General features: G+C 41.3%; 1 protein-coding gene across 5 annotated transcripts in view; it reads left to right on the forward strand.

Annotated features, from left to right (window-relative positions):
* The window catches only part of ARHGAP26 (Rho GTPase activating protein 26), a 703,968-nt gene that overhangs the window by 527,981 nt on the left and 148,609 nt on the right, over nt 1-27,378 (forward strand). For all 5 annotated transcript variants that reach the window (XM_074313709.1, XM_019739058.2, XM_019739059.2 and 2 more), the window contains 5 exons: nt 5,948-6,013; nt 9,933-10,007; nt 22,820-22,907; nt 24,808-24,866; nt 26,402-26,507. In XM_074313709.1, the coding sequence (XP_074169810.1) occupies nt 5,948-6,013; nt 9,933-10,007; nt 22,820-22,907; nt 24,808-24,866; nt 26,402-26,507 (394 nt within the window). The remainder of the gene's footprint in view (nt 1-5,947; nt 6,014-9,932; nt 10,008-22,819; nt 22,908-24,807; nt 24,867-26,401; nt 26,508-27,378) is intronic.

The raw sequence follows: 27,378 nt of genomic DNA on the forward strand, positions 1-27,378 counted from the left end.
TATGCCCTAATGAACAAGCAGATGATTTCCGAAAGTGTCCAGGGAAACCCAAACTTGCTTTTGTCTCCGCTGCTTCATGTGTCGGCTTGTGCAGCTTTTGTTTTTCCCTCCTCTTGGATGCATTCTTGGTAGCTGCTCTGCTAGGTGGCCATACCTCTTTGTACTGATATAGGAAGGAAGGAAGTGGTTCGATCAGGCCATTCATTTCTTTCTTTAACCATTGCTTCCTCACAAAGGATGAAAAAGTTGAGTGTCAGTAGCTTAAATAACTCACCTGCTGCCACAGGGTTTGTATCAGTTGGAATTTGAAAGGTCTCTTTGGTGACGTCACACTGCCCCTCAGCAACTGTTCCCAGCACTCCCTCACCCATTCGCCTATCCATGCATTCGAAGTGAAAAATTGTACTCAATGGAAAATGGCAGGCTTCTACTTCCAGCACTCTCATAGTGAAAGCCAATGATATAGTCCTGAATCAAAGAAGGAAGTAAAAATATACACGGACCATTGCCTTCATGGTGCATATCTACTTTGGTAGACATTTTATGTAGGATCATACAAAAAATGTAAGGGGTGGTTGATGGTGCTATATCCTAGTGCGTGATGGGGGCCTTAACCTAGGTGAAGAGGTCAGGGAGGCTTTTTTGAGGAATTGATATTTAAGGGAGACGTGAGGATTCAGTTAATTGGGTCAGGGGCTTCCAGGTGAAATCCACGGCTTGTGCAAAAGGCCGGGGAGAAAGTATGGTCAGTTGGACACTCTGAAAGGAAGCCAGTATAGCTGGGATGCTGAGCTCTAGGGCAGTGGAATGAGGCAGGCTAGGACCAGACCACACAGGGTGCGTGGGCCATGTTCAGTATGTGGGTTATCCTCCCGAGAGCAGTGGGGTGCCACTGAGAGATTTTAAGCAGGGAGGTGACATCATCTGATTTTGTCAAGATGGGGGAGTGGTGGAAGGGGCTACAACGTGGAGGACAGATTGGAGGGAGCCAGAGGAGGTGTGAGACCACCTAGAAGGTCATTGCAGCGATCCTGGTCACAGATGATGGAAGCCAGGACCAGAACAATGGTGGTGAAGATGGAGAGAACGGCACAAAATTGAGAGACATTAGGAGATAAAACTGAGGGACTTGGTGGTAATTGGGATTTGAGGGTGAGAAAGGGGGGATGTGCTAAGGTTATGCTCATGGTTTTGTAGTTCTCACCCTCTATCACCACCTACATAACTCATTTTTTTTTAAGGTGCAGAGAGCCAGGAAAAGCATCTCAGAGGAGGTTCTGTGGGGTTCTAGACGCTGCCAAGCATGGCAGTGCCGGTTATGCTGAAATCCACGTTTGTCTACCTGGCCCACCGGCCTCCTCCTTTTAGAGAAGAATATAATTTGATGGAATCTTACAGTATGTTGTTCCTTAAACAGTAAAACAGTCAGTCTCTCTCTGGATGTAACCTGCCTCCCTAGTCTCAGAGTTCAAACCGTAGGCTCAATGGCCGAAGCAGTGGTCTGCCCGGCACCCTCCTCCCGCTTCTGCCCTAAGACTCCCCCCTCGACTGAGCATCAACCCACCTCGCCCATGTTCTCACGTTCGCAACAGAACCTTGAGAAAATAGGTTTGTGTGACCTTGGCCCTTTCCTTTCTCTAAAAGGAGATAAAGAAACAAGACTTCAAAAGTTGAAATGAAAGTTAAGAGGATGACACATTTCTAACTTGGCAGGTCAACCTGGGTATTCGGTGCGAGCTCTGTGAATATTCATTATATGACAACTGTTTGGACTGCCCTGTATGTAAACCTGGGCTGAGCTGAGCTTGAGGCTGAGGACGGAAGATAAGCTGAAGCTGCAAGACCGTGGACGTCGGGCTAGAGCCACTGGTCCTGCAACAACTCATCTCAAGTCAAATTAAGGGAATAATGTGAGCCTAGTAGATATTTAATGAAAGATTATTTCTGGAGATTATAAGGATACAGAAATTGCAAATAAATCCCTGACCTTTTCTGAGCTTTGGCTCCGTGAAAGAGCTGAATCACCTGCTCGAGGGGATTAAGGGCAGCCGCTTCCATCTGGCGGGGCCGCTCAGACTTTTTCTGTCATTAGCAACTGCTGGGTGGTGAGGGTGTTCTAAACCTTTTAGTGGGAACCCGAGATTTTCAGACTAGGAGATCTCAATTAACTGAGATTGTGTACCTGCTGGGCAGAGATCAGGACTAATGATCTGCTTATGCGTGTACTGTGGTGCTTTATCACATTAGTGGTCCTTGGTGCACGGGAAACAATAAAGCAGTTGTTAATCGTTAGTAACCGAATCATGACATCAGCAGGAAACTCAAGTTGATGAGAGTAGAAGTCAAACGTGTGTGGAACAAACACAGAGATGGAGAAAGACAGAGATGAAGAGATACAGGGAGATACCAGGGCAGCAGGCAATGATATCACTTATACCAGTTCCAGTTTAGAGATTTAGAGCAATGATAGCTAAATTGTATTTCATGAGTTTCTTATTGGCTTAATATGATTAACTGTGATTTAATATGAATTCCGTTCCTTAACACGGTTTTATCTGTTTGTAAAACTGTAATAATTATCATCACTATGCAGCTTGGACACATTAGAAGCTAACAGAGAGTTACCTTGAGCTCTTAATGCTTGACTTTGCAATACGTAAGCATTATATACCTTTGAACTTAGACAACCAGTATATACTAATAAATACTACGTTACGTGTGTAATATGTAAGGCTTTTATGTGTAACATCTGTGTAAGGTTTATTTCAAGAAAAGGAGTTTGCTGGTTTAAAACAAATTGGAGAACTTCTAATGTTGGGAAAATCAAAGGAGGAACATTTACTCACATTTTTTGGAGGGTTTTGCTTTGCCATTTTCCAAAAGAAGTTAATTGTAGTTGCTGTAAGTGAATAGAATCTAATTTTTTCTGGGTGTACTTGGAAGGTTCTATTGTGTTCTTTTCCATTACCTAGGAAAGGATCTGGCTTCCCTCAGTTACCCAAGAAAAGGTTCAAGGACTGATTTACTTTTGCAGGGTTATGTCTAGCTCTGTCCTTATTTCTTCTGAGAGTCGTGCCGATGGCTTTATGAACATGTATCTTCTTGCACTTGGCGTCGTCACTGTCAGCTGCCAGCTTACTTCCGATTTTCCAAAACTCTAACCAGTGTTCATGGGCTAAGGAAGCAAAATGGTCTTTGTGGGACAGAAGTTCATCAGTGCCATGTTCACAAACCTACTCTTAAAATATCCAAGTTTGTAATCAGCCTCAGCTGTTTCCCAGAGCACTGTGCAAGATGGCAGTTCGTTCTCTCCCATGCAAGTATCCGCTTACGCACCTCTTCAAAGGGAACTAAAAGGCTTCAACTGACTGTTGAATCAGTTAGGAACATTTTGGAAATCTCCATAAGTATAAAAAGTAATTTCTCCTCTGACAAATACATTCCAATAGGCTCTGTTCTAACTACTGTGTAAAGGAATGAAAACCCTCCCCTGCTCGGGAAAAGATGCCCAAGAACCTTAGTCATCAGGGAAATGCAAATCAAAACCACAATGAGATTCCATTTCACACCCACTAGAATGGCTATAATAAAAGAGACAATAGCAAATGTTGACAAGGGTGTGGAGAAATTGGAACCCCCCTTCATATATTGCTGGTGGGAATGTAAAATGGTGCCGTACTTTAGAACAGAGTTTGGCAGTTCCTCAAAGAGTTAAGCATGGAGTTACCATATAACCCAGCAATTCCACTCCTACGCATACACTGAAGGGAAATAAAATATATTTCCTCACAAAGACTTGTACATAGATGTTCCTATCAGCATTTATTCATAATAGCCAAAGTGGAAGCAGCAACTGATGAATGGATAAATGAAATGTGGCATATCCAGACAATGGAATATTATTTAGTTATAAAAAAAGAATGAAGTCTTGATGTCACAACAGAGATGAATCTTGGAAACTTTATACTAAAGGAAAGAAGCGAGACACAGAAGACCACATTTAGTGTGATTCCAATTATATAAAATGTCCAGAATAGGCAAATCTATAGAGACAGAAAGTAATTCCATAGTTTCTAGGGGCTGAGGTATGGGGAGAAATAAGGAGTGATTACGAATGTGTATGAGGTTTTTGCAGGGGCTTATGAAAATGTTATAGAATTAGATAGTGGTGATTGATTCATAACTGTTAATATACTAGAAATTAATGAATTGTAAGCTTTAAGTGGATGAACTCTATGATATGTAAATTATATCTCAATAAAACTATTATTTAAAAAAAACAAAAACTTCCCCTAGATTTAATTGGTATTGGGCCTGTGTATTATAATTTGTTTTTAAGCTTGGGGAATGTCTGTTGCATGAGTTAATTGAGTTTCATTTGGAAGAATAACTTTGATCTGGCTTCCAGCTTCCAGTCAGAAAGCTCAGTAAAACACAGTTGGAAAGTAAATACGACTTGGTTCCTCCTAGAAAAAGCCAGGGATTGAGTTAATAGGCATCTTACAGCTTTAAGGGAATAGAGCAATGGTTTGTATAGCTGTTGGTATCTAGGGAGAAAGACACTGTTTTCCTCCTTTTCTGGTCCTTTACTTACTATCCTAGAGGCCAAGTGTGTTTATAATAACTACCACTCAGCACTAAGCATGCAGGTAAGAACAAGAACTATTTCCCTTTTGGAAGAGAAGTTTTGGGAAATTAGCATTCCTTTTTAGTTCGATTTGGGGGGAATTCTCAGTGATTTTTTTTTTTTTAAAGGATTTTTATCTTCATTGTATCTAAGTTTATCTGTATACATAAAGAATTGGAGAAAGATTCCGTTTGGATTAGATCCAAGATGAGTCCAGGTTCTGCTCAGGTCTCATATTTTACAAGTTTATTTCTTGCCCCAGGATGATGACAAATCATTTATAAATACTCACTTGCCTACTTTCTACCATTCCCTTCTCCACTCTGCACATCAGTTTGTAGGGTGTTTTGTCTTGATGTCCTCAGGAGGTCAGAGATGAACCCATTCTTAAAGGTTACCACACACGTCTTTATCGTGGAGTAACCAGAGTGTGGGGATGGATTTTGGTGGGTTTCTAGAGTCACTGCCAAGTTGGAAATTGGTTCTGTGCTGTGGAAAAAATTGCTGCTGTTGCTCATTTATTTTCTGAGTGACATGAGTGGGTTTTGGAGCAGATGGGAAAGTGTCACCACCTGCTAATTTACCACATAGAGGATAACTCTGCTGCCTTAGTTCTTCTTCCGCTTGTAGCTTCTCTGTTTTTGGCTGTTTCAATTTTCCTCCAAGTCACTTTTCCCTTTTTCTAGTCACTGGAGTAAGATTTTATGTCTTTCTTTAACTCAGGGTCACATTTAAAGCAGTTAGGTGGTACAGACTCGAGCATGAGTCTCCCATATATTAGTCCTGCAACTTTGGTCAAGATATCTAGCTTTGGCAAATCTATTTCTTCATCTGTAATATGGGGCTAATGATAGTATCAGCCCAGAGTACTTACTAGGATAACATGAGATAATTTATGTCAAGCACTCACCCAGCATTTATTGAACACTTGATTTATGCGTATTCAAGGCGGCCAGCAAGTAGTTAGTCCAACCGCTCCTGATAATAACAAAACAATTAAAAGGATGCCTAGTTATTCCTTCGGTACGGTGCTCACATCATGCTGCAGTTTCTTTATAAATTGAGGCTAACCTTGCAGAAGCATTGTGAGAATTAAATGAGATAATCTACACTAAGCACTTAGAACTGTTCCTGGCATAAGCTAAGCTCTCAGTGAACACCCGCTAATTTCGTTTATCATTCCCGCCCCTTTAGTGGGAAAAATGAGAAGGACGCTTGAGCACCCTGTGGGCCTGAGTCATCCTGGGTTGGCCAGGCCTTGTCCCGAGGAGGTGGATTTGCATGGCCAGCAACTTGACGCTCCTTCTCTTCCTCTTTCAGCTGCACAGTTGGACAGCATTGGCTTCAGCATAATCAGGAAATGCATCCACGCTGTGGAAACCCGAGGTAAAGTAGTTCAACAGATGGCATTGTTCTCCGCCAAGGTCACGCATCTGGGGAGGCAGCCGACCTGCTACCTGCTGTTTTCCCATTTTAAGTGACTCATTAACTCCCCAAGTGCCATTGCTGGTGTGTTTCCACCAGTCCTGTTGCTCCGAAGTGGGGGCTCTCAACCCATTGGATGTAGTCCGCCTCTTTGGCTGATGAGAAGAAAGTTGTACATGCATGCATATCAAATACGTGGAATGATAAGGAAACCAGTTACAGAAGTTCAGTTATTAAAACAGTAAGAAACATAGTTGTGATAATAATCAGATGTGTTTCTTTGGTAACACTTTAAATAACAAGTTAAAGTGGTGGGTCGATAACTCACATAATTCGGAAATAGTGATTTTGCAAAGTGTCTGTAACAATTGTAGTACCTTATGAAAATACCTGTGACTCCTGACCAAGTTGCAGGTTCTGCTCATCCTACTGTGATTTGTTGTTCATTTCATAATGGAAGGAAGTGCTTACTTTTCAATTATAGGTTAGTGAAAATAGAGATGTAATTGTTTTCCTGTCTAAGTTTATAGACACCTAGAATTCTCTAGGGGACTTTGTAGGGTCTGTGGACCCCAGGTTAAGAAACCTGCTCTGGGGAGCTTGTCTCTGGGAACCATCCAGTAGGAAGAAGGGGTCAGGCCCCTGGTTGCCTGCAGTGGCACTGCAGTCAGACCCTGCCTGTCACACATGGACCTTTCCTGGGTCCATTGGAGCAGGACTTTGTGACGTTGGGTTCATCCCAGTGGTCTCCCTCCCCTCCTCCAAGGTTGCCACAAAGGCAGCTCCTCAGTTCTGACAGTTTGGAGCTTTGAGTGCACTCAGCCCTGAGAAATCTAACTCTTTCCACTGGATTTGATTTGAACCATTGTCAAAGATGTGAATGTTATTTAGTCCACAGCCTCTCAACCCATCAGCCCTTTTTATTTGTTTGAAAGAAGTTCTATCTTTTAAAACAGGGTCCATAACTCTTACTAGTTGAGAAATATAAGCATCTTTATAAAGGCTATAAAGCATCAAGTAGAAGAGAAGAGAGAAAAACAAAACAAAATAAAAACTAACTCTATCAGCCTCTACTCCTGTGTAGCCAGTCAAAAAGTACTCTTTCCGAGGGACTTATTTTAATGTGTACTAATACTAATACTTTTTCTATGTCTGCTATACCTTCCTTCAATAAAGAGTTAAGGCAGCTTGCAAAGATATGTAAAATATAATCAGAGAATATAAAGTAGAAGTAGGGAATTGATCTTGAGGAAGTAAGGCCACAGGCCAGGTTGAGTCATAAGGATATTTACATAAAGGTGTTAAGGCGGAAAAATCAGAAACAGGCCAAATGTCTCAAAAATCGGTTAAGTCAGCAGTGGTACATCATGCAGTAAAAAACTCTGAGTCACTAAAAATGCAGTGGAACTATACTTACCGACATCCAAGATTTCCATTATATATAGTATGTGAAAACTGTAAATTCTAAATCAGCCTGCTGGGTCTGAGCCGATTCTGATGGTGGCAGCGAGAGGGGAGGTCCTTACCTGCACAGGTATCACTGTGTTCTTAGTGGGTCTGCTGTTTTACTGTCTTCTCTGATTTATCTGTTTTCCATACCTGCAGTTTCTAAATTTTTCAAAGTAGGTATAATTAAAGTAATTTTTTAACAGGCATTTTGAAATGTTTTTCATTTTAAAAGAAAAGAATGAGATATAAGAGATCCAGGGTTAAACCAAAATAGAGGCATAAAAATGGAGCCAAAAGTGAGTTCAAAACAAAATTCCCCTCGCCTTCACTGTGAAGTTCATATACGTGCCTGAGGAGGGCCACCTGTTTCTCGCTCAGTTTTCAACAGCTCAAACAGAGAGAAACCTAATCATTAAAAGTGCTTCAGAGTCTGTATGATAGATGCAAACCAGTAGTTTCAGAGGATGAAAATATATATAATAAATAGTGAGGAAGAAGAGGGTCACCAGTTGGTTTGGTTGCTTTGCTTTTTCCTCTGAAAATGATGTTTTAACTTCTAAGAAAGTTTTCGTTTAGCACACAGAGGACATAAGGACAGTGTGAGCCAAACGCCATTTTAACAGAAACGCAAGAAGGGAGTAGCTATTTCCCTACTGCAGTACATGTATGTACACACGTATTTATGGTGACTAGAGGTGAACAGACCTCCCCTGCTCTCGGAACTTCATTAATCATTGTCCAATGGGAGCTGAGATTGTGTCAATTTCCAGGAAAGCACAAGGACAAAAGAATGAGACACACTTCGGAAAGGGCAAGCCCTTGAAGCCACCACATTACTGAATGATGGCTCTGCCACCGAGTAACTGGGACCCATACCTTAGTCTGTGACCAGGGTCTCCTGGCCCGTGAACCAAGCCGGATGACGTACGTGCCTTTGCAGGTCTGTTGTGGCGGTAAAATCCTGTCACTCCAGACCACTTCCTTTTTATTCATCGGGTCCATTCCTATGTAGGTCTCGTAGAAGACACTGCAGAATCAGCCTTTCCCCACATTGCTTCCAGGAAACTTGAGTTTGGTCCCAAAGTAGTGGCTCTGATGGCGTGTGACTCAGTTTTATTCATTCTATCACGTATCACACCCTGATGTAGGTGTTGGGATATAATCGTGAGGAAGACATAATTGCTGTCCTTGGAGCTTCCATTGTACTTGTGAGGAGGAAGACAGACAAGAAACCAAATAAGAAAGATAATTGCTGATGTTATTCGCTGCTATGAAGAAAACAGGGAAAGGTTCTGGTCAGTGGTGTTGGTCATGGGGTCTGTTAGATTGAAGAGATTGCATTTCAGGTGAGACCTGAACATGAAAAGATCTGGGAGAGGCGTGTTCCAGGGGGAGGAAATCCTGTGCAAAGGCCGTGATGGGGGGCCTGGGCCTGATATGTTGGCGTCACAGGAAGCCAGGGTGGCTGGAGCAGAGGCAGGTGGTCAGTGATGCGGTCAGAGGCGGGCCTGGCCCAGGCGTGTAGGGACTTGTGGTAAGCTTTGTTTGTGGTCTCAATGCAATTGGAAGCCACTGGGAGGTTTTGAGAAAAGAGCTCATTTGAACTGATGTACCCTGGGGGAAGTGTGCTTTGGCTACTGCTCGGAGAATGGACATCAGGGGAATAAGATAGGAAGCAGGAGGTGTCAGATACGATACGCCGAGGGCTCACAGGAGCAGCGTCAGTTCTTATCCCTTTGTCTGAATTGTCCCCTTTTGTAAACGAGACAGTGGTGATCTAATCCTTGCACTTAAAATGGACAAAGCACTGAGCTGGATTAGTGGTTGGTTCTTTGTTTGGGTGTTTGAAGGTAAACCCCTCCTGTCCAGTTGTACATTTCCTTGGGTTGAAGGAAGGTGGGCCTTCTTTTTCCTTACAACCAATATTAACCTTACAAATGAATGGCGTTTCTCATTTCTCAGTCTTGGCTAACAGTCTCCAAAATAAAAGTGTCCCTACACTCAAGGTTTTCATTCTGTATGTGAAAACAGGTTGTGATATATTTACCTTTATCTGTAGTATGCAATTTTTTTGTCACGTCATTTTTGGCTTTTTAAATTAAAAACTGGGTAAGTATGACCGATTTAAAAGTATACATTTGGTATCTTTCAAACCTCTTCAGGTGCTGCCTTGGGCAAGAGAGAAGGCAGTTTTCTTTCCCCTCTGATGCCTGAACTAACAGGAGGGCTGAAGTGTGCAGCACGTCCATGAAATCCTAGACAGCTGTACCAAATCCCACTCGTTTGCTAAGAGCAGAGCTGAGGGACAGGGGACTTTAATTAGAGCGGCTTTTAGAAGGACCGAGAAAATGAAAACAATGCCTTTGCCTGGATTGGCCTGACTTGTGTTTTGACGTGCCGCTAATTAAATCATCGCTGTTTCTCTTCTCAGGGATCAATGAGCAAGGGCTCTACCGAATCGTGGGTGTCAATTCCAGGGTGCAGAAGTTGCTGAGTGTCCTGATGGGTGAGTGCTTCGGTGGCTCTGCCAGGCAGGCCCTAGGGGACATGGAGAGGGCACCTGTGAAAAGTCCCCAGGTCTGGAAATAGGGACAGCCCCTTGGGCAGGAATCAGGGTGTTCCAAGAGATAACTCCCAGAAATAAGCTGCCTCACTCACCCGTGGTCCTGGCTGCAGGAATTACTGGAAAAGGTACTGAGTGGGGCTGGACAAAGCAAAAACTGGCAGGTCCAAGGCACCACACCCTTTATGCTTATAGACTCGGCCACTGCCGGTCCCCGTGGCAGGCGCTGGGTCGCTCATGTGACCACCACACCCTGCTCTGTCTTTAATAGCTCCTGACTCCCTCTGTCCCCTTTGGAGACTGGCATGTAGCCGGGCACACCCTGAGGCAAATGCCTGAGGAAGGGCATCCTTCTAGCCTCCAGAGGACCTCAGACCTCATGCTCCCCGTTACAGAGCAGTTGTCACGTGGCTCCCAGATAAAATGTATGTAAGCAGATAATTCTTCTGATTCTCTTTGCTTCTGTAATTCGAGCAGCACGCCACCCTTTGCAGCTGGTTGATGTAAATACAGAACTATCTCTAAATGTGCAGTGTTCGAATCAAAAACCCACGAGCCAATGAGCCAAATTTGCCTAGGCTGCAGATTTCCTGTATTTTTAGACATGAGTGCAGCCAGCCTCGGTGAGTCACATGGATCTAAATGGCGAACAGATCAGATTTCACAGATCCGTGGTTGTTACTCATCCCCATGGAAGCCCAGCCGTGCACTCGGAGGATGGACTACGGCTCAGGGTCCCTGCTCAGTGCTCTCGGCAGGGACACTTCTCCTGCCAGTATTTGTCATTTCGTTTGCCATCCCAGTGTCTGAAAATAGTTTTCATACGTAAAGAAATCTCTTTCCTTGTGTTGATAAGAACAACTCTATCACTTTTTGAGAGACCTCCTTGCCTCTTATTGGCAGAACTATTGCATTGCTAGTCACTGTGGGATCCTCTGTTTGAAACTGTGATTAATTGTACGGTGCTCTTGCATTGAGAATCTGCTCTTTGGTTCAGACTTGGGCTATGGTTAGTTCTTTAACAATTAACCTTTTGATTTTAAGATAAGGAGAGGTTCCCATGTAGTTATAAGAAATAACACAGAGAAATTCTCAGTGCCTTGACCCACTTTCCTGCTGTAGTGACACCTTTCTGGGCGTCGGTGCAATGTGCCAAACTGGGTGTTGACACTGTCAGGAAGCAGAACAGTGCCACCACCACCAGCATCCCCTGTGAGGCCTTCTGTGGCTGCACCCGTCTGCCTCACCCCTCACCGCATCTCCGTGCTTAACCCCTGGCAACCACTACTCTGCTCTCCATTTCTGTAATTGTGTCATTTCAATATTGTTCTATAAATAGAATCATCTAGTATGTAACCTTTTGGGACTGGCGTTTTTTCCCCCAGTTAACATAATTTCCTTGAGATTTATTCAAGTTGTTGTGTGTATCAATAATTTGTTCTTTTTACTGCTGCGTAATATTCCATTAAATAGATGTACCACCGTTTAACCATTCACCCAACAAAGGGACATCTGGGTTATCTCCAGTCTGGGGAAATTACAAATAAAGCTGCTATAAACATTCGTGTGTAAGTTTGTATATGAATGCTAATTTGTTTCTGTGGGATAAATGCCCAGGAATGCAATGGCTGGCTTGTATATTGGTAGGGTTAGGTTTTTGAAAAATTCTAATGTAGGGAGCAATTAAGAGTCTGACAGGTATCCATCCTCAGTCTTTCATTTCTGATCAGAGCTACAGACATTTGTGGAGCATATACTCTCTGAAACAGATTGTTAGGTGTTAGAAATGATACTTGAGAGTTATTCCTTGTCTCCACAGTGTCTGGTAGCGTGCATATGAAAGCTGTAATGTAAAATGGGATGCTGGTTCCTAAGATGAGCTGGTTCTAGAAGACTGAGCCATGAAGGAGAGAACAGAAGAAGAATTCAGAATCAGGAAGTATTCTGAGCAGTGGCGTGGGGTCAGAAGTCAGGGTCTGTGGTGCCCATAGCAGAGAGTATTGATTTTATTTTTCTTCTTCTTCTTATATGTTAACAATATCTGAAAGTAGCTGAGGCTGGGACAGGAGCTGAAAAGCTGAGATGACCCTGTTTTTTGAGGAACTTGAATATTATGCTAAGGAGTTTCGGTTTTTTTCTCTGTAGGAAGTAAGATGCTATTAAAAGTTGCTAAGTAGCGTAGTTGGGCGTATTAGGACTCTTGCCCACAAAGGTGTCAAGAAGACAATTCAGAATAGTTTAAAGGAAAAAGAAAAGGCATTTAATTGCTTACCTAACTGCTAAGTTGAAGATGGCAGAAGGGTCTGGTTTCTCCAGTGACATCTTACGTTTGTTGGAGCCTTCCCCACTCCTTTCCTCTGGCTTCTCAGTATCTGTGACCTCTGCCTGTCTTAGTATTGGCTGTATTCTTCGTGGGAATGTCCCAGATAGTCCAGCCTCAGTAGTCCTTGGCTGGAGCTTGCATCAGCGAGAAGAGAGTATCTTTCTTGACATTCTGGCAGGAGGTCCCAAGGTGGACTTTGATCAGTACAGGGCCATTCACACGGTTCATTTCACAATCTCAGGCCAGTCACCTCACCTCCAGCAGATGGATCCCGATGGCCTGCACCCTAGGCCTGTCACTGGTGATCCTGTGTCACCTCTGTGAGGATGGTGGAGGGATAGGGTGTGTGTGTGTGGGGGGCGTTCGGGGGGGTTAGTCCATAGAACCCTGTGAACTGAGCAAGACTAATAACAGAATGATGGAGGAGTGGTTTCCCGAAAAATGGCTGCTGGGTGATAGATAGCAAAAGTATGTCCAACACAGGTGTGACTAGATCAGATGCTAATCTGAAGAAGGTGACGCTGGCAGCACTGTGGAGCATGACTTTGACCATGGGAATGGAAAGACATGGAGGAGGAAGACAGTTGCAACAGATCGGGTCGCGCACACCCAAAGGCTGGACCACAGAGCCGCACTGAGCTCAGGAACCAGGAGCGGGCTCAGAACAATTGGGGAGAGAGAATCAACAGGACTTTGCAACAGCTGGACATGGGGGCGTAGAAGCGGCAGAGAGGTTTCAAAGATGAGAGACTTTTTATATGTAAGGTGACACTGAGGAAATGAAATAGGACATTTTAGATGGGTTTGGTAATCTGTAAGAGAGAAGCTCCTTAGCTCAGCTGTGCTGAGCAACAAGTAGTATGAAAGGGTCTTGTTTTTATCGCTTCTCTTAGTGGCCCTCAAATAAAATATTTGTCCTGTTTTCTTCCTCAGTTTTCCTTGGGGCAGAAAATAATCATGAACATCTGAGCAGTGTCACAAAAAGCTAATAACTAGCAGCTGAAAGTCACAAGGCCAGCTGCCTCTTGCCAGGGGGACATTACAGATAGACGAACATCCAAAGTGAGAAATGACCACAGTGCAAGATCTAGTCAACAGTGGAGAATGGGGTCCCTGATTCTCACGACCGGTTAGGTTACACAGTGTAGATCTCGGGATGGAGGCATCAGCCATGAAGTTAGGGACTCCTGGCCTAAAGGCAGAGCCCTGTGTCCCCTCCCCTTTGTGAACCTGCGCTGCACTTTCTTCAGTTCTCGGTACCGGTACTAGAGTGGTTTAGCCAAGACTGTAAACTAAATATGGCTCCTATACCCCGGGGCCGAGTGTGAATCACTTGTTCACTGTTCCTTTGTTCTGTCTTCATTAGATGATCTTTTACGTGCCGGGCACTGTATTAGATTTGGATTATTTGTCAGAGTCTCTCAAAAGCGGAATAGTGTGTTTTTATTATTGAAAGTGTGGGATAGAATGAAGTAAAACCAGTGTCCTTTGGTCACTTTGTACACCAAATACACTTGGGGGGCGTTAGGTGGAAAGAGGAAGGTGACAGCCAGTGTTTTGAGAAAGTCTTTTTACCAGTTAGCGTTCCTTAAGAAAGCTTGTGGGAATTTCTCATAGCAAATGTGGAACCTTGTCCCACGAAGAGCTGCCCTTGGCCCCTTCCTCCTAGCAACAGCCGTCATTAATCTTTGAAGGGCATAAAGGACTCAGGGAGACCTGCAGGGTCCTAGAAATAGAGAGTCTCACGTGTGTGCACTTTTGGGTTAAGTGCAGATGAACCTTTCCAAATTTTAGCTCAACATTTAAAAAATATAAATCAGTTATATGCTTGTTCGGTCCATACGTGTCTTTCTTCCAGCATATATTTTAAATAATGTTTTTCTGATTAAAAGTTATAAGTGGTCATAGCAAATGTGGAGAAATACAAACAGTAGGAAGAAGAAAATAAGTCTAACAGGCCAGAGATAATCTTAATTGACCATTTTATCATATCGCTATCACGTTTTAAATATAATATTCCATAATATAACATAATATTGTAAAAATGTGTATAAAATTGGAATCACACTGTGAATATGTACTGCTTTTTAATAGGTTTTTTTTTCATGTAATAGCATAAAGTATCTATTTTCTGTTGGTAATCAGTTTCTCCTGGAGTGTGATTTCTTTTGGCTACATTTTGGTGGATGTACTGTAACTTTTTAATCGGTCCCCTTTTCTCAGCGATGCAGACTGATTGCATTTCTCTGTCACTCCAGGAGGTACTCAGGTGAATTGGCAGGATAGCACAGGTTCAAAGCATGCATTTTGGGGTTAGACAAGTTGCAGTTCCACTGCTTATCCGTTTGGCTGGACACAAGTTACTTAAACCCATCTAGTCTGCTCTCTCATCATCTGTAATAATGGTCCCCGTCTTTATAACAGTGTGAGGATTAAATGAAAAGATGCATGTGTGTTGCTGAGTCCAGAGCGTCAACATGTTAGTCAATAAATGTTAGCTGTTGTTATTTTTAATTTTTATATGCATATTTCGTTACTTCCTTAGGGTTTATTGTAAGATGTTGAATTGTTGGGTCAAGGTATGGACATGTTTTCAGGGCCCTTAGTTGATGTCCCCAAATTTGCTGTTGGCAAAGTCTCAGAAGAGTGTCCTATATGTCACATCCTAGCCATCTCTGAATTTTTTGCATATAAATTATAAATATATATTTAAATGTATCTTGTTTTTATTTAACTTTGCATTTCTGTAAATCTGGGTGAGTTGGACATTTCTCCTGTATTTCTTGCTGATTTATATTTCTCCTTTTGTGAATTACCTATTTGTGTCCTTCGCTTATTTTTCTGTTGGTTTTAGTCATTTTTGAATTGTAAGACCTTTTTAGGTATGGAGGCTGTGTTTTCTTCCCCCAGATTATCGTTTATCTTGAACTTTATTTATGGTACTTTTGTTTTTGTTTTGTCTTATGAATATGTTAAATTTTTATCAAGTTCAATCTTTTATGAATTCAGTCTTTTTTCTACATGGATTATGCCTTAAAAGATCTTCCTCGTTCCAGGATTACAAAACCTTTTTGTTTTCCTTAAAATCCATCTGGAATTTATTCATGCAAAATGTGAATTAACTCTCCATTTCCTCAAATACTTATCCGATTGATCAGTAACCATATAATGAGAAAATTTCCCCCTTTCTACTACTTTTAAATATTACCATATAGTCATATTTTTGCATGTGTTGGGGTCCAAGGAAAGAGTTTTTGCATATGTTTTTTTCTAGAGAAAAACAAACTTGTTTGTTATTATGTAATTCTCAATTGTAAAAAAATAAATGATCATTTTCCACCATTTTAATATTTGTTTTTCTCCTAATTCTTTGCATTTTAGCAAAAATTCTCAAACTTGTGCCCCATATCTGTGTCATTCATTTAAATTTCTTTTGGGTTGATTTTTTTTTTTTCCTTTTTGCTGTTTATAATGCAAATTTTAATTTTGTAATTGAATTTTCAGTGTTTTTAATAACTGGTTATTTAGCTGTTTTCTACCTTTCAGCTATCACCTTTATTGTTTCAGTCTGTTTCTCTTTTTATTTGATGTCTTACTCCACAGTATCCATATTTTTCTGAATTTGATTTAGAGTACCGACAAGTGCTTTCTGGAATATTTTTTTAGAGTGCTTTTGTCTCCAGATTTTATATCATATATTTTATCATCTTTTTTATCTTCTCTTTGATCAAACCCAAACACAGAAAAGTTTATAAGTCTTCTCAGTTAATTCACAGTGGACAGACTGTCCGTGTTTTGCTACCATTTTCTTGAATGCTGTGAGAAGTATCTTCTCATATGACATTGGAGTGCTGTTGTACATGAATCCACCCACCTTTCTGGCATTCTTAAATCTTTCATTTAGTGTAGACTTACACACCTGAATAGATTTCTCCTGGTTCTGTTACTTGGTCACGGTTCTGTGAGAAGTGGAGTTTATTCCTGGCTAATCTGAAATGTGCTGAAGTTCTTCCCTTGTCGTTCTCATGTTTATTCTAGGACTTTACCCCTTCTGAAATTCATTTCCTCTTGATATAAAAGGACATCCCTCCACTTCTGTCCCCAGTCTAATTTCACTGCCTGGACTGTAATCTCAGGATAATTCTGTCCACTCCAGGAATCAGCTCCTCTGCTGGGGTGGGGTGGGGGCCAAGCAGCGTGGCATCTCTCCCCAGAGTGGCCTGGGCTGTACTTTCAGCTGTGCGTAGGACTTTCAGCTGTGCGTAGGACCGTGGTCTAGCTTATTGTTCTCTCAAGTGGGTTTTCCTCAGTCCTGCACTTGAGCTTTGCCTGGTAGACATTCCTCTGGTGACAGGCAGAATATTGACTGTGAGCCTAACTTTCTGTGCTGTTGAAACCTTGTGTCCCTTTTTTTGCATGTCTATTATTAGGTTGGTGCAAAAGTAATTGTGGTTTAAAAGGTTAAAAAAATAATTGTGAAAACCGCAATTACTTTTGCACCAACCTGAAAGTATTTCACCTCCATAGCAAATTTGGTGTTGTTATATTTTTCTCATTTTATTCTGTAACTTTTCCCCTTTTTTTTAAACTAATATTTAAACCCAGGGTGGTGCTACAGAGAACACATGGAAGGTATTAAATTGCAGTGCTTTAAAGCACTAAATTGCAGTAGCAGGCCTCATCCACTGATCTCTGAGTTAGCCAGGAATTATCCCTCCTGACAACTCTGGGACCTCGAATGTCCGCATTCCTTTTTTCTGTGCCCTTCATTCCCACACCCTTTCACAGAGTGGCATAAACAAAAGCAAGTAAGGACTTCTTTTAGAAGAAATCCTAAAGTACTAGACAGTCTTCATAACAACTGCTGAGACTCGAAGGCTTGCCTTGTAATGAGTGGGAACAGCCCCAGATTTTGAAGACTGTAGCCTTACAGAAGCAGCAGCGCCATGCAAAGAGTGAACTTCCGATTTTCCCACCTGTACAGGGAAGCAGACAAATGATGACCAGGACGGGAAGATAGCAGATTGTTTGGATGGGGATTAACCCTCCTGGGAGCTAGTAAATTCACTACCAACGAAAATCCTCAGCTCCCAGGGGATGGAGACCTCAGATGGAGACTTATCTCTGCTCCTCCCACCGTCACCTCTGCTTGGGGATGCTTCAGGCAGGTTCTTCTAAGACAGGGACTTGAGACAGAGGTTTTGGGTCTCAGAATAGAAGTGACTGTAGGTACTTTGGATTCTTGGACACTAGATATAGGCAATGATTAAAGTTTTTAAGAGATACGACTTTTATAACGAGAAAATGATTTGCTAGAGTAAACAAATTTGCTTCTCACGTTGCTAAGTGTTAAATCTAGTCTTGAAAGAATTACCTGTAGGATAAATGGAAAGAAGTCTAGTTTACATAGAGGACAGTATACTTATATAAACTTCTTCAAAGATGTAGTGGAGATGGAGAATGTGAAAGGCTCAGGAGATCCTAGAAAAAGACAGAAAATAAAATACAGCTGTGTCAAGTTCAGGAAAGCAAGACCATATGGTATTTCCTAAGGAATGACATAGATCAATGGAACAGACAAGAGGGACCAAAACTAGGAGCCACACACATTTGGTCAATTGATATTTGGTAAAGGTGTCAAGTACAATGGGGAAAGGACAGTCGTTTCAACCAATGGTTCTAGTACAATTGGATCCATATGGGGAAAAAAATGAATTCAACCCTTATCTTAAACTATATACAAAAATTGACTAGAAATGGATAATTTTCCTAACCCTAAGAGCTAAAACTATAAAACTTCTAGAAGAAAACATAGGAGAAAATCTTTGTGACTTTGGTTTCAAGAAGATTTCTTAGAGGAAACACAGAAGCAGGAACCATAATAGAAAAATTGGATAAACTGAACTTATTCCAAATAAAAAACTTATGCTCCTTAAAATATTTTAAGAAAAAGGAAAAGATAAACTACAGATCAGGAGAAAATATTGGGAAACTATGTCTGATACATCATTTGTATCCAGAATATATTAAAAACAATTCTTGCAACTCAGTAATAAGAGCATAACAACACAATTTTTAAAATGGACAAAAGATTTGAGCAAACAGTTCACCAAAAAAAATATGCAAATGCCAAAAAGCACATGAAGAGATGGCCAACATTATTAGTCATTAAGGAAAAGCAAATTTAAAAAACGAGTTATTTCTGCATGCCTCCTAAAAAGCTAAAATTTCCAAATTAAGCACCATAGCATGTGTTGATGAAGACGTGAAGCAACCTTCACATTGCCAGTGGGAATGCAAAACAGCCCAACCATTTTGGAGAGCAATTTGGCAATCTCTGGTAAACATACTTACTGTATGACCCACTCTTAACATATTTTCCCAGTTCCACTGGTAGATGTTCACCCAAGAGATGAAAATGTCGTCCATATAAAGACCTGTATTTGGATATTTTATAGCAGCTTTACTCATAACAGTCCAAAATTGGAAACAATCTAAATGCCCATCAGCTAGTGCATTGATAAACAAATTGTGGCATATCCATAAAATTGAAGACTACTCAGTAATAAAAGGATTGAACTACTGGTTATACAACAACTTGAACAGATTTCAAAAGTACTATGTATGTGTATATAAAAGTGGTTGCTGGGGACTGGGGGTGGAGGGAAGGGATTGACTATAAAGGGGCACAGACTAATTTTGGGGGTGATGGAAATTACTTGTATCTTGATTATGGTGATGGTTACATGATTATTTACATTTGTCTGTAATCATGGAACTGTACACTTAAAAAAGGGTGAATGTACCTCAGTAACCTTAACTTTAAACACAAGACATGATTCTCCTCATTAAAAAACACAAACAGTCAGATAATCTTTTTTTAAACCTATCAGATTGGCTAAAATCAAAGTGTTAGATTATGTAATGTCAAAGGTTTGGGGAAGGGATCACTCTCATACTTAAATATAATGATACAGGAGTTAAGCAATATATTTCAAAATAAAAAATGCACATACTTTTTGACCCCAAAATTCTTTTGGGATTTTTTTTTTCTACAGGTAAGACGTGTAAAAATATTATTGTTTATTATAGCAAAACCAGGAAACAACCTTAGTTTCCATGAATGGGACATTTAACTATGGGGCAGTAAAGTCCTGTGAAGTAGATGTATTTGTATGCTGAGATGGAACAATTTCTGAAGATATTGTTAAATGAAAATAGCAATGTACAGAATGACATATGCTTCTTTTTGTGTTTTTACAAAGCTGTATGTATTCATATTTTACTTGTTTATGCTTGTGCTATGAGAGATAGCATACACACACGAAACTGATATTAGCAGTTGCCTCTAGCATAGGAAAGGCTTGCCTTTTAATGTAGATCTATTTGTTATGCTTGAATATGTTTTTACCGTGTGCATGTATTACCTCCTCAGTTAAAGAAAAAATTTTTTTAATTTGCATACATTATTATAATATTATTAGGAAATTCAGGAGATCAAAGGAGACTTTCCTCATCCTTTCCTCCGCAAGGTCCTTAGCGTTTTGGTCAACAACAGCAGTGGACCAGATGAATTTTGGGACCAATCCATTGTGACAATGCTAAGAGCTCCTCCCCTTGTAACCACTGCTTCTGGTTTGTCTCCTGTGTTTCCAAATTCATATGGGAGTCGGTTGAGGAGGACAGCCACTCATTTAGCTTTCCCCACATGAGGCCTTTTTGTTCGTTGGCCTGCTCCTCTAACTTCGGTCAATTTCACTAAGCACTGCAATGGTCAGGTGACATGATGGGGAGAAAGGGACTGAGCTCTGAAGAAAAGTTTGCATCACGTGTCTGCATCCTGTTCAGACACTACCAGGAAGATTCTGTTAGTGAGGGGAGCATCGGTAGGGAGGTGTGGACACCAGTAGTACTTTCTGAAAATGGGGCCGTTTGATCGGCTGTCTTCAGTTTAGTTTGGATATTAAATGGACGCGCTCAAGTTATGAGCCTTGCCTCATCACTGCTATAAAAAGCCTTTTAGCCTGGCTGTAACTGACTCTCTTCTCTGTAATGCTGTACAATAGTCCTATGGTTAGAGAGCCTGAGTAAGTGGAAGCCAATCATTAGTTTGCTAAATGTGGTTCATGGAACAGTTCACAACTCCCAGACCTGCCAACTGCTGCTTGTTTAGTGTCATGTTCACTCTTCTTGGGCAGAAGTCAGTTTGTTCAGAAAAATGTACAGTAACATTTGTCTTGCATCCAGGAGCCAGGCAGTATGGCAGCTCTCCATGTGTCTTGGTCATAGCGAGGCCAAGCAAAGTTTTTTGGTACTTATACTTCTGCAGGAAGAAACCATTAAGAGGAGTGTGAGATAACACAGCAAGAAAAGAATTCAAGCTGCAGAGGTTTTGGATATTTGGAAAAATCACACTTTGTTCACTTTTCAGAAATTTGCTATGGAGTTTACCATTCTGTGGACCTAGAAATGAAATCATGTTCTTTAGATTCTTCCTTGTTTGTTTCATGTGACATTATTGCCCAGAGTCACCTGCAAATACATAGAGGTGCTCCCGTTAGGAGCCAAACATTTTATGAGCTAAGGCTTTCCTCTCTCATCTCCCAATAGATGTCAGGGGAACCTACTGAGAGCAGTACGGACCAGCTGGATTTGTGCCCTCACCTGGGGATTAGAGCCTAAATCTTTAAGCCACTCATGACTATTTGGCCTTCTCTTACTGGAATGAAAGTGGGTTCTTTCCCAGTGTACAGAAAATGTATCATGCCCACCTGTGACTCATTCCCCTTTCCAGCTGGAAGGCTGTTGGCCCTGCAGGAGGAACTCTTAGCGACTGTTTAGAAAGAGACAGTGGCTGTCTCTGTTTATCTGCTGTATCATTTAGATCTCTTTGGATTATACAAAACAGAAAACCTGACCTCAACTGGCTTAAGGAAAAGGGGCATTTATTGGCTCACATAATTAAAAAGGCATGCCGAGATACAAGGGCTCAAATCGTGTCATCAAGACCCACTTTTTCTGCTTCTTCCTTCTCTGGCTTTGTCGTCGGACTTATTCTGAGGCTCTCTGTGGTGGCACCTCGAGTAGTTACAAAAGCTTCCAGGTGCAAGCCCAGCAGGAAATAGCAAGTATCCTTTCCTCTTATCTCCTAGAAAAGTCATGACATTCACTCTGATCCAGCGGGCTTTGGTCTTGGGCCATCCTTGAACCAGTCACAGGGTCCAGGGAGATGCTGTGCGTGATTGGTCTGTCTTGAATCTCATTCCCCACAACTGGGAGGGCAGAGCCTCAGTTGAGCACTTGGAGTAGGTGTGAAAAACGGGCAGCAGCCCAACTGAAAATGCTGCTGTGCAGAAAGAAAAGGGAGGCAAATGACTAGTCTTTAGTTTGTGGAAGCTGGACTCTCCCTTCAATCTACTGAAAGACTCCACTTCCGCCTGCCTTGCCCGCGGTAAGATGGGGTCTGCTGGTTTGTGACGCACGTGATGTCATATTCCCCAACCTATGCTTTTTATTCATACCTGCATGCAGCTCAGGAAGACTACAAGAATTATCTGTCTTTTTAAAAATAATACACACCTATTTAAAATACACACATTTGTTTAAAAGTCCACGCAAGAAGAAATGATCAGGAGCTGATACAATTATGGTGGCTCTCATTGCGCTTCTTGGCTTAAGGCAATTTAAAAATCTATATAAAGGTAATGGAATCAAGTCACAGTTTAGAAAACATGAAAAACATAGTTCTAGCACTCTAAGCCAACCACTATTTTGATTTGAGAGTATTTCCTTTCAGCTTTTCTTCCTGTGAGTTTCTCATAAACTTTTAAATCTTGATCTTTTTTTTTCTTTGCTCCGTGGTTTTATTATTACATGAAAATCTGGGTATTTTCCCTGTTATTAGATAGCCATCATTATCATGTAAAAGCAACATAATACCCCATCAAGTAGACATACCACAATTAACTTAATCATTCTTCTATTATTGGACATTTAGATTGACTCTCTTAAAATTTTTTTTCTACTGTTATAAAGAATAGTGTGTGTTAAACATTTTGGGGGTATGTAACTTTTCTCATTTCCTATCTTATTTCCTGAAGAAAGATTGTACAAAGTGGGATTACCAGTTCAAAGGGTATAAACATTTTTATGACTCTTGATACATACTGCTAAATTTCTTTTCAAAATTGCTGCATTGATCTCTGCTGCCTCCAGCAGATTATGAGAAGATCAGTTTCACTGCATTCTTGCCAGCAATAGGTATTTGGATTTTAAAACACTTTCCTCATTTAATAGGCAAAAAATAGGTGTCATTTTTGTTTTAATTTGGATTTCTTTGGTTAGTAGTGAGGCTGAATGCTTTTGTTATGTATGCTTGTTTTTTAGCTGTATTTTCTGCTCTGCTTTACACGTTGTCTTTTCTCCCTTTTAGACCCCAAAACAGCTTCTGAAACAGAAGTGGATATCTGTGCAGAATGGGAGATCAAAACCATCACTAGTGCTCTGAAGACCTACCTAAGGTAGGGACTTTCCATTTGCTGAGTGCCAGCTTGTTATCAGGCAATCAGGAAGAAAGCAGTTTTATTTTCAGCCTCCAGAGAGCTGTGGGGTGGGTGTTTGAGATGTGAAAGCAGCTTCGGTGTGGGTGCAGTTAGCTCAGCTGGTCAATCCGATTGTAAATCATCTATAGTTGATGGGCTGCCATGATGCCATGGGTGATTCAGGAAGCTTTCTGCTTTATAAGAAGCTACTGTGACAACTCGCCTTTCACAAAACCTAAAATATGGTAGTCTCTGAAATTCCTGAATACTCTATTAAGAAAACAAGGGATCACATATCCCCTTCTGATGCAAATGCACGATTACATACCCTATGTATTTTGTGAATAGAGGGGATTGCTCACATTGGTCCTTAAAAATGAGAACTTAATGGAACTCCTTTTTGATTCCTTCTGCTTAGAATGGAAGAGATCACTTTACTGGAAAAGAGACTATTTTCCTGTAATGATCTAGGCAATGTTATATCTGTTACCTCCCCACCCCTCCATCTGTTATTAAGGGAGTGGTGATTGACTAGCGCCCCCCATCTCAGTTTCATGAGTAGATTGAAATTTATGCTAGATTTGGAGGGTATAGGAATATTAGTTTTTCGCTGTGGTTCTTACACAGGAAGGTAGGGGACCCAGCCTTAAACAAAGAGGAGAACTATCATCATGAATGGCGTAAGCACTTGTACAGGTTTTGGTGAAGATTCCCTTGACTCAAAAGCAAAGGAGGAAAGCCACAGAAAAGGAATAGGTGGTGCTAGTTTATTGGCTATTGGGGGGATTGAAGGAAGGATCTTGAAGTCAAGAATAAGATGTAATGTAAGTGATGGCTAAGAGTTGACTTAAGAGATCTGATGAGAATAGAGTAAAACCTGAGCCAAGAAAAAGAGTCTGTTGAGAAGTTTATTATCTGGACTATCAGAAAAACCTCTGATACGTTTATAGTTTAACATGCTCATTAAATATTCATACCCCAAATATTACCATTGTAGTTTACACAAAGCTGTATTGTAGAGGTTTGCCCTTAGCACTTCATTTTACATGTTGATATTGATTTTCTAATAAACAATAAGTATAAAACATGTTTTATTAAATGTATTGGGGTAACCTAGGTTAATAACATTATATAAGTTTCAAATGTATGATTCTGTAATATATCATCTATATATTGCATTGCATGCTCACCAGCAAAGTCTAGTCTCCTTCTGTCACCATATATTTAACCCCTTTACCATCTTCAGCCTCCTCTCAGCCCCCTTCGCCTCTAGTAACCAACCACTCTTTTGTTGTCTGTGTCTATGACTTTGTTTGTAAAACATGATTTTTAAAAATAGCAGGTAAAATTTGATTGTGTCCTGCCTGATGTTAAGGGTTCTAGCCCTTTGGCATTCTCGAGCAGCACTCCATAATGAATTCACCACAAAAACACCTGCAGAAGTCTCTCACAACACTTACAGATGAACTGATTCTAATAACAAGGTGCTGGGAAGAGAGGAGTGCGTGCAGATATTTGCAAATGTTTAGTTAGTTGCCTGTTATTCAGACATATCTTAAAATGCTCTTGTTGATGAGTGAGTCACTGACTGAAAATGAAATCTCTTGGTTTGTGCTAGACTTTTGCATTAGGACTTTTCGAGTTGTCACTACGAAACATAGTTGTATCCATTCCCTTAAAAAGGAGCGAGAATGAAAATTTCAGCGGAAATATCGGGACCTTGAAAAGGGAAACTAAGTTGGTCTAAGCTGCGTTGCATTGTTTCCCTGTGATCTTTGTCTTTGAGAAATGTAATACAGTTTGGCAGTCTCTAGGCTGCTATTTTGAGAGAATATGATTGTTTTTATTAAGCTGACTAGTCTACATCCGTTTATTCCAGAATGCTTCCGGGACCACTCATGATGTACCAGTTTCAAAGAAGTTTCATCAAAGCTGCAAGTAAGTTTTCTTTTTGTCACAGTTTTGAGGAGGAGGGAATAGATTTTTTTCTATTTCAAAGAACAGTCAGTATCCCAAAATAAATATTATCTAACCCTTCGTATTCCGCATGTTAACTACCCACATACACGCTCATGAGACCGACACAGAATCAAAACGAAACCACGTCAGGATTGCTACTAAGGGCCTTGCTCCCATGTCGAATTTACTATAGAGGAGAGAAACTTCAGAAGTATGTTTGTGGGGGTGGGGAGAGGAGAGAAAAGCAAGTTTGCCTTTCTAATTTTGGCTATTGGAGTTCTAACTCCTTGGGTTTTTCCCAGCCCTTGAATAGCATTTTGCAGAATGAATCAAACTTTTCACATTACCTAAACTGAGCCCTGGAAGTGTTTTCCTCAGTGCAACACCATTTATATAACTTCCCAGTCTGCTTTCCCGCGTGGCTTCCTTTTATAGCTTCTGATCATTCTTAAGCTATATCATCCGGGTCCCTAGCGTCATATTACTGGTATTAAAATACAGAAGGATTAGACGCAAGCTACCCTAAGTATCTGTCTACGGGGGGCAGGCCTCCTGTAGGGCAGTGAGATATTCTCTGAGCTTCAAATCTCGCGTGAAACCCCACAGTGCTGCTATGCCAGTAGCCTGTGGCTCTCCCTGCATCCTTGAAGCCGTCAGTTTGTTTACCCTGGTAACTACTAATGGTCTAAGTTAGTAGCAACTAATGTTCTGATGGCCTTGTCTGCTCGTAGTTGTCCCCTTAAAACAGGGAAGTGAAAGACATGAAAGCAAGCTAGGAGTTGAAGATAGTGTTTATTTGATTTCTTTCTCAGAGAAATTCCAAACCCATAGCAACCATTCTCTAAGTAAACCCCACATCAGCCCTATAAATAGGTGGAGTGAGTACCATCATTCTATTGCCCAGACAAACGCAATCACTTACCCAAGTTCTACCAATCGAATACGACAGGCCGTGACTTAGGTGACAGGCTTGCAGAAAGATTTACATATTCGATGTGCCATTCCTTTCTTCTGCACCAGCCTGGCTATGACACATGGTCTGAGAATAACTGGACATTTCCTTTGATTTCTTTGATGTTGCCCTGAGGCATTGTTTTGATATTTGAGACCCTTGCAATGTTGTTCATGTACAATTTGTTTATCACTTGGTGAGGGCATAAAGTTCCTTCTTTCCTTGAAATGAAGCCCTCACTCTAGGGAGCCAGCTGCTCCCAAATTTGTTCCTGCTTTGAGTGTGCAGTTCACTGGGGCTCCGTTTCACCACGTCATCATTTTGGCTGGAATTTTTTGACGGCCATTTTTTTTTGTTTTTTTTTTTTTTTTTGTATGAACTTTGTTACAGAAAGCACTTCAAGATCTAGTCATTCTAGTGATGAGTACACAGAACAGGATGTTAAACCTTTGAGAAATCCTCAGTCTGTTAGTGCCCAACCTTTGGTTTCTTTTGATTTTTGTCTTGTAAACTGATTTAGCTATGACACTGATCAAATATTCCTTCCCTCCTACCTTTGCAGAGCTGGAGAACCAGGAGTCTCGGGTCTCTGAAATCCACAGCCTTGTTCATCGGCTCCCAGAGAAAAATAGGCAGATGTTACAGCTGCTCATGAACCACTTGGCAAAGTAGGTTTAAGGCTGATTGCTGGCCCTTTTCTCACCCCCTAGAAAGTTCTTATCTTAGCACTAAAACTGTTCTCAGTTCTGCTTACGTTTGCCTCTCCTACTATTGCGTCAGGTATGCTGGAGGCTTAGGAAAGAAATGTGTGAAATGTTAACTGCAGTGGATAACAGCAGCACATGCCAGATGGTCTTTGCAAAGTAGGCTGGGGAAGTGGCTGTGCGACCAGGCCGCTAGGCCGAGTTTTCGGGGGTGGAGAGGGGGTTGCTCTTGTGGTGATGAGCGGCAAGCAGGAGTGTAGCACCCCTGATACCAGGTCACCAGGCAGAGTTTTCAGGAGTCATGTTCTGGTGACGGTCAAGGGCAAACAGGAGTATGTCATGGGTTTACAGACCTTGGATTTGTCGTAAAGAGGCCTGGATTTTAGAGTTAACTGTTCTTAACAAGCCACTTTACCAGCCCTGGACAAGCCATTGACCTCTCAATTCCTTAGTTTCTTCATCTGTCAAATATGGATAGTAGGTTCCCTTTTATCTACAATGTCACTGATTTTTAAAGTTACATGTACTAAAGCCTTTGAAGAAGTGTAGAAGATAAAGGAATTGTATTTGACAAATGCCCGCTTGCCCTCTGAGGTAATCAGAGCATCCAGTGGGGGTCTGATTTTCCTGCCAGGAGTATTTATACTCTTGGAATGGTTTTGAATTTTCGTGAGCTTGCTGGTGTTTGACCCTTTTCAGACCGGCTTTATTGACTCCTTGCTGCATCAGCCACCACATGTGTGTATGTCCTAACCTTCCGTTGACTTGGATGAATGTTTTGGATTGCAGACTGGAGCATAAGAAAAGACAGAGTATAACAGTTAACTTAGCTCAT

Source organism: Rhinolophus sinicus, linkage group LG10, assembly GCF_036562045.2.
Source record: "Rhinolophus sinicus isolate RSC01 linkage group LG10, ASM3656204v1, whole genome shotgun sequence".
Taxonomy (NCBI): Eukaryota; Metazoa; Chordata; class Mammalia; order Chiroptera; family Rhinolophidae; genus Rhinolophus; species Rhinolophus sinicus.